The sequence below is a fragment of the Globicephala melas genome, chromosome 11 (assembly GCF_963455315.2).
Source record: "Globicephala melas chromosome 11, mGloMel1.2, whole genome shotgun sequence".
NCBI classification, from domain to species: domain Eukaryota; kingdom Metazoa; phylum Chordata; class Mammalia; order Artiodactyla; family Delphinidae; genus Globicephala; species Globicephala melas.
In genome coordinates, this window is record NC_083324.2 from 11462423 (window position 1) to 11474983 (window position 12561).

A 12561-nucleotide genomic window follows, 5' to 3' on the forward strand; every position below is an offset into this window, starting at 1 on the left:
GGACCGGGGCACGAACCTGTGTCCCCTGCATCGGCAGGCGGACTCTCAACCACTGCGCCACCAGGGAAGCCCTTGATCATTTTTTATCATCAGACACATTCTAATACTTCCTGTATTCCCTTTATGGATGGTTTCGCTCGCAGAAAGGTCAATTTTATGCTTCCTGTCATTTAACATAGGTACCATGAAGTGGTTTTTTATCTACAACCCTACAGGTCAAGATTCCCTGTAATGACAGGAGAATAAGCAGATAGAGGTCTGTCATTTAAAAACCTGCTCAGGGGGAAAATAATGGAAAATCAAGACATTTAACCACTCGGCTCAAACTGGAACACAACTTCTGCTAAAAAGGTCTCCTGGATCAATAAATCTATCAAGCTCATTGCCATGGGTCTTGGGTCTTTGAAAATACCTCCCGCTCTTACTGGCACTACATGTTTTCACTGGAAAATGGATCCCATGAGAACTGTCAGAAGGTGATAGTCGCAAAAACATTCTCCTTGTAAGTGCTGGCTGAGGCCAAGAAATAAGACAGACAAAGGTGCACATGGAGGCAACGTCTCCTGACCCAGATGGCGGGCATCATCTATCATCATGATCACGCACTGTGATCGCGCACCTCCTAGGCTCCTGATAGCTGACTTGCTCCCTGGGTAGCTTTCCTCTCCAGATGCCCCAAACGCTGCGTACAGGGCGGGCTATGACCTCGTAGACCAGGCACACCAGTCACCACGAAAAAGAGGGGTCCGTGAGGGGAGGAAGGACAGAGGATGCTCTCCTAGTTGCCCACATGTAAAATCTTTCAACACCAGCAACTCACCAGCAAACTGTAGAAGAATTCATGGACGAAGAGCCCCATGGCGCAGATCAGCAGATACAGCAAATGATAAAGGAACTCAACATCCAGAACCATGGCTCGGTAGCCTCTGGTGAATGTTCCACAGTTGCCCACAAAGCTCATCAGAAAGATGATTTTATTGCAGACCTGACAACAATGAGAGCAACAGTCAGATAAGCACGGACCACGTGCCGAACTCCAGACTCTTCACAAGAGCCGAGGGCAGTTTGCCCCCAGGCGTCTCTCGGCGCCTGTGCCCAAACAAAAGCTTCCTTTTGCACCCAGGGCCCACCGAAAGCGCGGAGAACTGTTCTGCGGATCAAAGTCATTTCATTACTTTGCTTTTCAGGCATATTGCAAGTTAACGTGACAGTCAAATAACTTCATGGGCAACACTAATCAAGTGGCATTTGTAAGTGACAAAAACAAAATTAACACATACTGAAATTATGATTTTCAAGATGAGATATGAATCATTTCTAACATCCTTCCATGAGTTAGTCAAACACAGAAGTCACCTCAATCCACGAACCCTGTGATCAGCATGATTAAAAGTGTTTCTAACTTTGTTACATGCCTCGCATTAGAGGGTTGCAATTTAATGAGGAGCAGCCAGTTCTTGTCATCCATGGCTCCTAATCTTACAGGGAAAGTGAGAATTCTCTTGGGGTGGGCAGGGGAAAGTAAGTGACTTCAGGATGAGTTCTATTCCCCTGCCCCCCTTTCTGGGAATAACTTTTTTTAAAACTTTTTTTGGTGATGAAAGTTAAACTTATTGTGGTATTCATTTTGTAATTGATATACATATCAAATCAAAATGTCGTACACCTAAAACTAATATTATATGTCAATTACATCTCAATAAAAAGTTAAAAAACGATATATGAAAAGTATGTAACCTTATTAATAAGCAGAGAAATGTGATTTTCCCCATTTCTTCCTTTTCATAAACTCATATTTCATTGAAATAGTCATATATACATGGTAAAAGTAATAGCATTTTTTCCCAATAGCATAAAAGAGTATGAAGAATAAAGGAAGTCTCCCTCCCAACCTATACTATCAGATCCCCCCAACTCTCCAAGAAGACTAGTCTGATCCCCCAGAAGGAGCCACACTGGGACCTCGTAAAGTACCAACGCTTGGCCCTTCTTGGGTTGGGAGTAACTTCTGTTTTTCCTCTGGGGATCCATCCCTTCCCATGTATCGGTCCTTGAGGTCTGGGTGGGGCTCCATCCTGGCCGGTCGGAATTATGGCAATCCCCTGGCAACGACTGCTTCACGGATAGGCACGTGACCAAATGGAGTCAATGACACCCACTGAGATCCTTCCTGGGACTGCAGCGTAAGACAACTTTGTTCTTTACCCCTGACCTTGGACCTGACAGAAAGTGACCTCTGAGGCTGCTGGCATCCATCCTGCATTACCATGGAGCCCAAGGGTACCACCAGCGCAGAACCAAAAGAGAGGAACTGAGCCCTGACGCTACTGTCCAGCCTCCTGAATGCAGCTACACCTGAAGCCAGGCGCTAGGATTCTCAGTCACATTTTCTCCTTTGCTTCTATGAGCGTGGATTAGGTTTTCTGACCCCTGCAACTGAAGGCTGACCTACTGTATAACAGAGTCCCACCTCTGAGAGAAACCCCATGCCTGAAGTCTGCCTATAGCAACACGCTGCCAGAAAAACCTGAATCAGGAGAAAGGTGGAGAGAGTGCGCTTCGGCTGCACTTGGTAAAACCGTCTCCTGCTACCCGAGCTAGCCTGGCCACAGGTGCTGCGGAAGCAGTGCCAGTTAATCTGGGGGGTCAGTGCAAGCGAGCTTCTCGGCAATCAGATAAGGGGGGAAACCGACACCCAGGGAGAAGGTTCGGCTTTCTCAGACAGGCTAACCTTTCAATCCACCAGGTCGTTTTCCTCTACTATTCTAACTTTTGCCAGTGTAGGATCTTTTTTAGGGTGAGAAAGCATCATTCGTTCTGAAAGAACTGTGTTGCTGGGGTTTCAGAGAGAAAAAAAAAAAAATGGCCACGCTCTGCTCGACATTCCAGGACCTCACACAAGCCCAGGCACCTGCGGTATTAACAGAGCAGTCCACTTCACCTGAGTCCACTCTCCCCTTTAACTTCTGCCCCCGTTTTCTCTGTCGCTTCACCAGCAACTGTTTCCTATTCATGGTCTTAGTCTGCTGTCCCCACTTCCTACGGACCCCGCTTTGGTTAGTGTCAGATGTGGCTTTTGGTCCCAGCTCTCTACTGCAGCGGCTCTCCCCACGTCCCCAGGGATTCTCCAGGGCACACACGGCCGTCTTGCCCTGTCCACCCCTAGCACCCAACCCCAGCTCCTGCAGCACCCTTCTCACCACCGTCCCTGCACGAGGCTGCCAGGACACCACCCTGGGCTGCTTCCCCAGCTCTTAGATCTCCAACATTCCTTCGCTGTGTGTCCACAGCCGCTATTCCTTCTCCCATGGCTGCATATGACATTCCTCTTTTGTTATCCCCTCTGAGTAATTGTTTACTGTTTCAGCTTCCCCCCCCCATGCCCCCGAGCTAATGGTATTATGAATGGTCATTAATTATCCAAACACCAACTGACTTACGTTAAAGAGAAAACTATGGAATGACCAAAGGCCAGAGAAACAAAAGAATTAACTCGCAGAAGACAACCTCTGAAATACTGAGTGTTTTTTCCTTTTATTTATTTGTTTCTCCAGTATTTCTTTCTTAAAAAGCTTCCTCTCACTGCAGGTGAAGCCTGTATTTCCTGCTTCAATGCTGATGTGGCTCTGTCACTCTGGTCATGGCCGATTTCCAAACATGAGGCCCAACATTAATAGCCTGTCTTGTTACCTCGAGCCCAGTGAGCCAACAGTTTTCGTCTATTTTCACCCCGAAAACCAGGTCTTGCGTGACTTCATTTTAGCTGGAGGCATCATTCTTCTCCCAGCCCCCCGTGACTAAACATTTGGAGTTATACTTGCCTCCTTCATCACCCAGTCAAGACAGTGATACCTTCTTTGCCTGGAGAAAAGGACCCAGACCAAGCCCGGCACTAATTTCAGGCTTAAGGTTCAGACCCAACGCCCACCACGTGTCACTGTTCCCTCCGAAGCTCTGACATCTGTACCTTCCTTCTTCTCCGTTATGACCAAGACGCAGGCTCGTCACACGTAATTGAAAGCCCTGCTAGAGGCCCTAAGTGGTCCCCCAACCTCCTGCACAAATCCGTGTACATTCATGCCACTACCAAGGGAATTTTCTCAACCACTGAATTGCTCAAAAACCCTGAATCATTTCCCAACCTGTATTCTATACAACACTAATTCCAAGTGATGCTTTACCAAAAATGTGGGCAAGTAAGTTCGGGAAACACAAACACCTGGTGCCCCTTTCTTCCAGATTCATAACCCGCATCAGCATGTTAAAGTCTCAGAAATGCTGCCGTGAAAAACCTTTCATGTTGCCTAACCCAGCATTTCGCACATGGATTTGACCAAGGAACGCTCTTTTCACCTAAGATTTATCAACTTAGAACATGCTGCCCTGGAGGATGAAGCCCCAGTGCGTCTTCCTGAAATGCAGGGCCCAGGTTCCCCGTACAGGATCAGGCCCTACATGTCAGTACGTGAGGCACAGAGGCGGTGAAGCGCAACGGGCGGCCATCTCCCGAGCAGGCCCGGGCTCCCCTCGCTGCTGTGGCCCGTGGGGAAGATGCTCTGCTCAACCCCTGCTTCCTGGCCCCACTGTCTCCATTCTTTAAGACAAAACTTCAGCCCTGTCCCCGTTCTCCCCTAGCGCCCTTGCTGCCTCTGCCATCTGAACAGCCACTGGGGGACATTTATGATTGCCCTCAATTACTGGATTCACCTTTTTTGCAGTATCACTTCCATTTCTGAACAGTGACCTCAGCTTCCTTATACACTCAGGGCAGAACCCTCTGGAAGGCAGTTTTAGATCCCCACATGTCCCAGTTCGTTCCTCTTTTTCAGCAGGAAACCTCTCCAATTTATGGCTTCATATCAGCTGCGTCCATTTCCTAGGAATTCTGCAGAGGCAGCTGGCATCTGCCCATCCACAGCGGTGAAAGAGCATTTCCAAATGTCACTACTTTGAGGTAACTCTCCTTGATTCTCTTCTTACCTCTCCACCTGCTCCATCTCTGTCAACAGTTCCTCTTGCTTCTCTGAGGTCCTCACCAGAAGTGGGTGCTGTGTTATTCCGTCATTTGACTTAACTGGCTAAAATCTCTTGTCCTAGCACACCTTTGACCTGATTGGCAAAACTAACCCAGATCTCAACTTCTCTCCCTTTGTCTGCCTAATTCTGAGAGGAATATTCCCTGAAAATGAGACTGTCGGTGCCCAGAGAGTACGTTAAGAGGTTCACCATCTTGTGACAAGGGGAAGAGGGAGACGGCCACCTGCAGCTCTCCTTTGCTTCTGCTATTTTAACAGTTGACCCAGATAATATTTTTCTGCACCGGAAGCACAGGCCAAGATTCTGGGGAGGATGGAAGGCATTCCTACTTGTATGTAAACAAAAAAGTGGCGATGAAGGTATTCATACTTACGTTGAAAGCTCCCAGAAGAAACAACGTGGGTTGTAATCCGACCGAAAATATCAACCGGAGAATTGTGGAAGCGATTAAGGCCCGGATGCCGTGGGGCTTGGGGAGGGCAATGACAATGGCCAGAGATATGAGCATGGCTGTCCACAGCAGCCCTGACCAGTGTGGCTCCAGGGTTCCTGGAAAGACAAGGCAGGGCTCTCAGAGATCAGAGCTTTCACCGGGTACAGGTGACAGACCAAAACAGGTTTAACGTCATTTTCTTCAACCACGTCTCTGGCCTTGTATGTCCCAACCCTCACGTCCAGTTCTCTGCCCCAGACGTAACCAATCACATCCATGTTTTCTTACCTGCAAGCCTTCTACTGATACATGTTCCTTCTACCTGGGAAATTCTCTCCCTTTCCCATTCATGTTAAGTCTTAGCTTAGATGTCACCTGTTCTAGGAAGTCTCCTCCTCACAAAACATGCCAGGTGCTCCTTCCTTCTCTGATTCTTGTACCCCTGGTCATCCCTATGGGACACTGTTCTCTAGCGGTCACTGCCCCCTCCCTAAACCCCATCCCCACCAGACTCCAAATTCCCCAAGGGAAGCACTGGGCACCCAGTAGGCACCCATCAAATGAGTTTGTTCCATGAGCAGAACTCATACATGTGTCACACTTCACTCTGAGGGGAGGCAAGCTGGAAGAATAAACTTCTAATTTCTATTAAAAGCAAGCTAAGGAAAAGTGCAGGTCCCCTGCCTGCATCAAATTTCTTCAAGGCAAGGAGGAAAGCAACTTCCGTATCATTAGCATCATCCTACAATTAGATTATCCTTGTAGTCAAAGAGCTTATACCAGTTTTTGTCATCTCTTGCTATTGCAAGTTCTATTTAGAGTGTCCCACGAGACGGCTTGGTTATGTAACATGAGCCAACAGGGCTAAAAATAAGGTTCTGCAAAACACTCATTAAAAAAAAAAAACACCCCTATTTCAAACGCTGTCACGTTTTGACTTTCCTTCAGATGTAAACAAGTAGCACTACATGATTAAGGCCACTTACATAAAGGAGTTTCGATTCTCCAGAACTGCTGGGACTGAAGCACCGCCAGGGAAAGAGACGCCCCGGCAGGTTCCAGCTCTTCCACGAGCCTGCTGGCTGCCCTAGTTCATTTCGTCCACACCTGCTGAGACTCACTTTCTCTCTGAAAACTGTCCCCCTAACCCCAGCCACCTACCTCTTCCCTCTGGATAGCCTTCAAAGGTAAACCTGATTAGGAATGGGCGCCAAGAGGCAGAAGCTTCTCAGAAATCCAGGAAGAGGTGCATGCTGGGGCCTGGGTGTCCCTTGCTGTGCATTTAACAGCTGTTAGATATTGTATGAAGCCATTTACGCGGATTATCATGTATTTAACCCTCTTGATCACCCTATGAGGTTGCTGTTATCATCTCCATTTTACTCCAGAGGAAACGGAATCTTGGGTTACGTATCTTGCCTAAGGTGACACAGCATATACCAGGAGTATATACGCCCCTGGAGGAATGGGCCTTAACGATCATTAAAAAAAAAAAAAAAATCCATCCGTTTTAAGTGCACACTTCGATGACTTCTGGCAGTGTATACAGTCATATGACCTCATGTAACTGCCAACACAATCAAGATATAAACAACTTTATCACCCTAAGAGGCTTCCTTGTGCCCTTTGCAACTGATGCCTTCCCCCATCTCCAATGCCAGGCAAATACGGACCTGCTTTCTACCACTGTAGCTCTGCATTTTCCAGAATTTCATGAAATGAGAAAAATAATCGTATTTGTAGGTAGTCTTTTTAATTCTTTCGCTTAACAAAATTTTTAAGATCCATTCAGGTTACTGTGTATATTAATAGTTTGTTCTCTCTATTGCTGAGTAGTATTCCGTAATATGAATACACCACCACTGATTTATCCATTTAATAATTAACGGATATGTGGGTTGTTTCCAGTTTGGAGTTGCTACAAATAACACTACTGGAAACAACCAAGTACAAATCTTGGGGTAGGTGTATGTTCTCACTTCTCTTGGACAAAAACATGGAAGTAGATTTTGGGACCCTAAGTACATGCTTAACTTTAGAAGACCTAACCATACTGTTTTCCAAACTGATGGTACCATTTTCCCTTCCCATCAGTAATATACGGGAGTTCCACTTGCTCCACATCGTCACTAATACTTCGTATCGTCAGTTTTTCTAATTTTAGCCATTCTAGTAGGTTTCTAGTAACATGTCATGGTGGTTTTCATTTGCATTTCTCTAATAACTACTGATGTTGAATATCTTTTTCTGTGCTTCTTGGCCATTCATATGTCTTTTTTTGTGTGAAGTAACTGATCAAATCTTCTTCCCACTGTTTTAATTGGGTAATCTTTTTATTGTTGAGTTGTAAGAGTTCTTTATATATTCTGGATATAAGCCCTTTGTCTGATGTATGATTTGTAAGTATTTTCTCCCAGCCTGTGGCTTGCCTTTCATTTTCTTAAGCACTTGATTATCATAAACTGCTCTTAAGAGCTCAGTGTAATAAATGTGACCAGTACAACACATGTACTCAAATCCTGAAGGGGACAATATAAAAACCTGCTGTCTTCCCACTATAAAAACAGAGGTGATAATTAATGCTAGATTCCAAATAAACAATTATAGAAAGACTTCTTTGAGACAACTGGAGAAACATGAATATGGACAGGCTATGACATGATTTACTGTTAGTTTTGTTAGATATGATAATGGTATGGTGATTATACACATCTTAAAATATTCTTAGAAGTTAGAGATGCACAGTGAAATATCTATGGGCAAAATGACAAGATGTCAAGACTTCTTTAAAATCTTGCAGAAAATACAGTAGGAGTATAAATGAAACAAAATTGGCAAAATGTTGGTAATTGTTAAAGCTGGGCTTATGGGTATATGGCAGTTTATTATACTGTTCTTTCTACTTGTGTATATATTTGAAAATTTCAACAGTAAGAAAGTTTAAAAAGTAGTACTTTATGTGCTTTAATCATCATGCCATGTTTACAAATTCAGTATGAAACCTGAAGATGCCCAATTTTCATGCTGTTCAAAGACGCTGTGACTCATCAGTTCTGAAATAAAGGGGGAAAATGATACTTCTAAAAAGGAGCTTTTAAGGCCACAGTGTCCTTGGCAGCCACAAGCCTTGGAAGTCACAGAGCCATGTCGGCACACAGAGCAAGGTCATTACACACCTGAAAGAGGGACATTTTGGAAATCCTGGTTTCAGGATTCAATGAGCACAAATATTGCTCTCAAAGAAATACTTTCAGATAACCAATCAGATTTTGTTTCTAGACCGGGCTAACACAACCCTCCTCTTGAAGATGGTCAACAGTGACTATAGAAGATGCCCCCGACACATCTTCCAAAAGAAAAAAGTAAATCCCTCTGAGTGAGTGGATGTGTTTGAGGTGATCTCGGTCACTGCATAATGGAAAGGGCTTCCTTAGGTCAGATCAACCTTGTTCTCTCCAAGGACATCTAATTATGTTTTCTGTTGAGTCTATCTGCATGAAGTTCTAAAGCCAATGCTGCCAAAAAAGAAAGCCTGGACTTCTACAGATCAGCCAGGGGTGATGTCACCTTGAGTGCCACCACTGTAAAGATGGAAGGACCTTTAAGAATCATTGCATCCAGTAGTTCTTGAACTCGGATGGGCAAGAAACAGGATGCTCCAGAGATCCTGACTAGGTCAGCAACTATCTTCTCCTGACCTCCACAGGAATTTCTAAATCCACACCTAGGTTTCACAACTACTGGCTCAATTTAAGCACCTCTTAAAAGAGAGGATAAGGAGAACTAATTGAAGTGGCTGACCCGGAGTCACGTGGCAGGTGAGTGGCAGAGCCAGGCCTAGACACGAAGTCTGGACTTTGTAAATCTAGCTGCTCCACTGGATGAGGCTTATCATGGAAGAGGAGAGAGGTGTCAATGAACTGTCCCCAGCACTGGCCTCAAAACTGCCACAAGGGACCAGGGAAGAAAATGGCCAAGATATATTAAAAAAAAAAATCAATTTTAAATATTTTGAAAGAAGTGGAGGGTAAAACGAAAACACATCCAAAGTAATAGTTGAAGAATCTGCTATGATGTGCACAACAGCTCCCCAGAGGTGAAAAGAGGCCTGGGCTCTGTCCCCTCCACCTAAGCCCTGGGTTGACCACTTTGCGCTCTTACCTCCGCTGACTGGCACCCTGGTGAAGGCAGACGTTCCCCCCCAGGGGCAACACCCTGCAGCCCTGTGGACCTGCCCAACGTTGCAGCCAAGGACACTTATGATTCCTGATATTGCATTTTAAAGGAAAATGCCCCTTGGGCTGGTGTTTAAGTACGGCTTTTGGGGGGAAAAACATCACTTAAATGGAGCCTTCAACATAGCTTCAGGCCAAACAGAAAAGCTAACGCCTCAGATGAGTAAGTTAGACACATCACAGAACATATGACCACTTTCAAATCTGACCTTAAACTTACTTCCATTACGTTCGTGACATCTGCATTATTAAATCCAGAGCCGAGCCTGGAATTTACCTCTGCGCTGTTTCAGTTTTTTTTGGTCTTACTTTTGGGCTCTTCATCCCATTATGTTTCACACAAGGTGGCTCCTGGCAGGTCGTGACATACATACGGGAGGTGATCTGCCAAAAAGCTCTGATGAGAAATTGAGCTGAAAAGCAGGCCTCCCAGGAGGCTGTAGCAGGTGTCAGAAAAGTAGGCCGTAGATGTTTAATAGAAGAGGAGCTTCCGCCAACCCCCAGAACCCCACACGCGTAAATGTCTCCAGAGAGCCGTCACGCAAACCGAGGAGCCCCAAACAGAAAAATGCCCCGCCTGAACGGCTTGCCTTTTCTCAGCAAAATGTGCAGGATGTGCATACAGGTGACTGGAAGGAGACGGTGGTGGGGGAAACCCAGCAAGACCATGGACAGCACGTTTCGTTATGTGAATAAGGGCATGTAGCTCTTAACAGACTAAAGTGCCAAGGATGTGCCGTCTGCAGTCACTCAAGCCCTGCCTCACCCTACCTCTTGTCAAAAAAAAAAAAATTTCAGAGATTTCCTACAAATTCTTTAGTCTGAAATCAATTTCACAAGTATGGCATGGGAAAAACACATCTACTGGACTGAGCATCAAAATATCTACGCGCTAGGGTTAGCTCGGTCGCTGACTGGCTGTGTGACTTTGGCTAAATCGCTCAGCTTCTCTGACAGTTTCCCAACATATAAAACAAGGAGGCTGACTAAGATGAACCCTTACAGATTTAATACAGTAAATAGCTTCTTCTCTTTCTTTCCTGGCAAATAAATACGGACACACAATTTGTATTATTTCAAGTTAGATTTAAAAATAAACCCGTGGTAAAAAGCTACACTCTCATTTTGTCTGAAAATGGGTAACTGGGATCCCATAACTTGCACCAGTACTTCCAGGCATCACGTTTAAGATGCAAGTCACAGCCTTCCTGCTGCCTCTGGAATTTTCCTTGAAATTAAAGATATGGATGGTACCTCCTCGGACTCCTTTAAATGGGTAGAAAAAGGCCACAAGCAGATTCATCAGGACAGCCAGGTTGAATGAAATGCTGCTCCAGAAAGACATGTTGCGGGCACACCAATACAGAACGGGCTGGGCTGTGGAAACAAGGACAGAGCCCCGTGAGGTTCAAGACTGCAAGCCAGAACGCTGGGAATCCACACGGCCCTCCCGCTCCGCCCCTACAAGTCCACTTTTGTTCCCAGTTTTTACCACAACAGTAAAAACGATCGTTTGTTTTGAAGGTGACTCATAGGCTCAGAACGACACCAGATTGGTTTGTTTCTGTTTGGAGTACTTACTGGAACAGAAGATGTATTGGGGCCTAAGGAGGAGAAGAAAGGGGAAAAGTTGGAGCATCTAAAAACCCTGCATGCCCCTGTCAACACCATCAGTTATGGAATCTTGGGGGTTATCCAGGGTTCACGCGCCGGGTCCTCAGTTCCCCCTGGGGCGCTGGGACTGGATGAGATGCCTAAGGAGAGCTGAAAATTCAATGAGACTTTGAGAAGCGGGGGGCACTGGTTGGGGTGGGGGGACACACAGCATTCAGAGTTGGCCCAGCTGGGCCCCAGGCTAGGAACAACGTTACCTCTTCCACACTCTTCCCTTGCTCGAAATTCTTCACCAACTCACTGGTGACTAAAAGCAAGATGATGATCCCTTTCCTAAAACCAGGTCATCTGCCAACTAGGAGTGGGAGTTCTGCCTGGACGGTCAGCAGTGGAGCTCCCATTTGCAAAGGCTACGGTAGAGAAAGGATGTGGAACCAAAGCCCTCACAAAGGGCGAGAGACCCTGTAGGCAGTGCTGCCCTCTTAATCCGTTGTTACCGACAGGTGACACCGCACTGGCTGCATCTCAGCATTAGGAGAACAAGCCGGTGACCACACTGTGTGCACTCGTGCATCCTTTTCCTCTGAACTCTTCAGTGGTGCCTTACACTTAGGATAATGGCAGGAATAATTTCCATCTCCAGGCCAGAGGCAAAGTTTCCAAAAGACAGTCTCATTCAACATTATCCTCCTCCAAAGAAAAGTGTGGAGTATGTGAAAATGGATCTCTAGCATGTTATTTCTCTCTCCCAATGAAGTCATCATTTAACTTTAGGACAGCCGCCAGGGACACATCCAATGACTCTCGAACGATGCCTATAGCAGTAGCCAAGCCTCTGGAAACTTCTATCCAAAATAAAGTTATGGCATAATTAAACAGAGCCCTGGATAATTTAATAACTGCTCATCTCACGTTTGCACTTTTTAAGAGGCCATGTTTCCAAACTGTAGAGTTTTAGAGCTATAAGCATCATCTAGTTTAAAAGATCTCATTTTATGGATGAGGGAAACTGAGGCCCAGCAGAGGATGGAAGGCATGGAGATCTCATTCCCCAGCTCAGAGACCTGCTGGGCTCAGTGACAGGGACAAAGTTAAGCGGCTCATGTCACCATTCAATGGAAGAGCCGACCAGGAGTCAGTCCCACCTATAGTTAATGAATGACTTTTTCATAAGTTAATTGCCAAAGCAGATTTAAGATGAGAAATCACCCGCTCTGTAGACAATGGCTATTGGTGTTTCTT

The 12561-nt window shown here is 45.7% G+C and overlaps 1 protein-coding gene across 7 annotated transcripts in view; it reads right to left on the reverse strand.

The window, feature by feature from the left end:
- Positions 1–12561, reverse strand: part of ITPR1 (inositol 1,4,5-trisphosphate receptor type 1) — a 319423-nt gene that overhangs the window by 37681 nt on the left and 269181 nt on the right. For all 7 annotated transcript variants that reach the window (XM_070046603.1, XM_060308111.2, XM_060308109.2 and 4 more), the window contains 3 exons: positions 10960–11082; positions 5411–5586; positions 821–985 (listed from right to left, as the gene is read on the reverse strand). In XM_070046603.1, coding sequence (XP_069902704.1) covers positions 821–985; positions 5411–5586; positions 10960–11082 — 464 coding nt within the window. The remainder of the gene's footprint in view (positions 1–820; positions 986–5410; positions 5587–10959; positions 11083–12561) is intronic.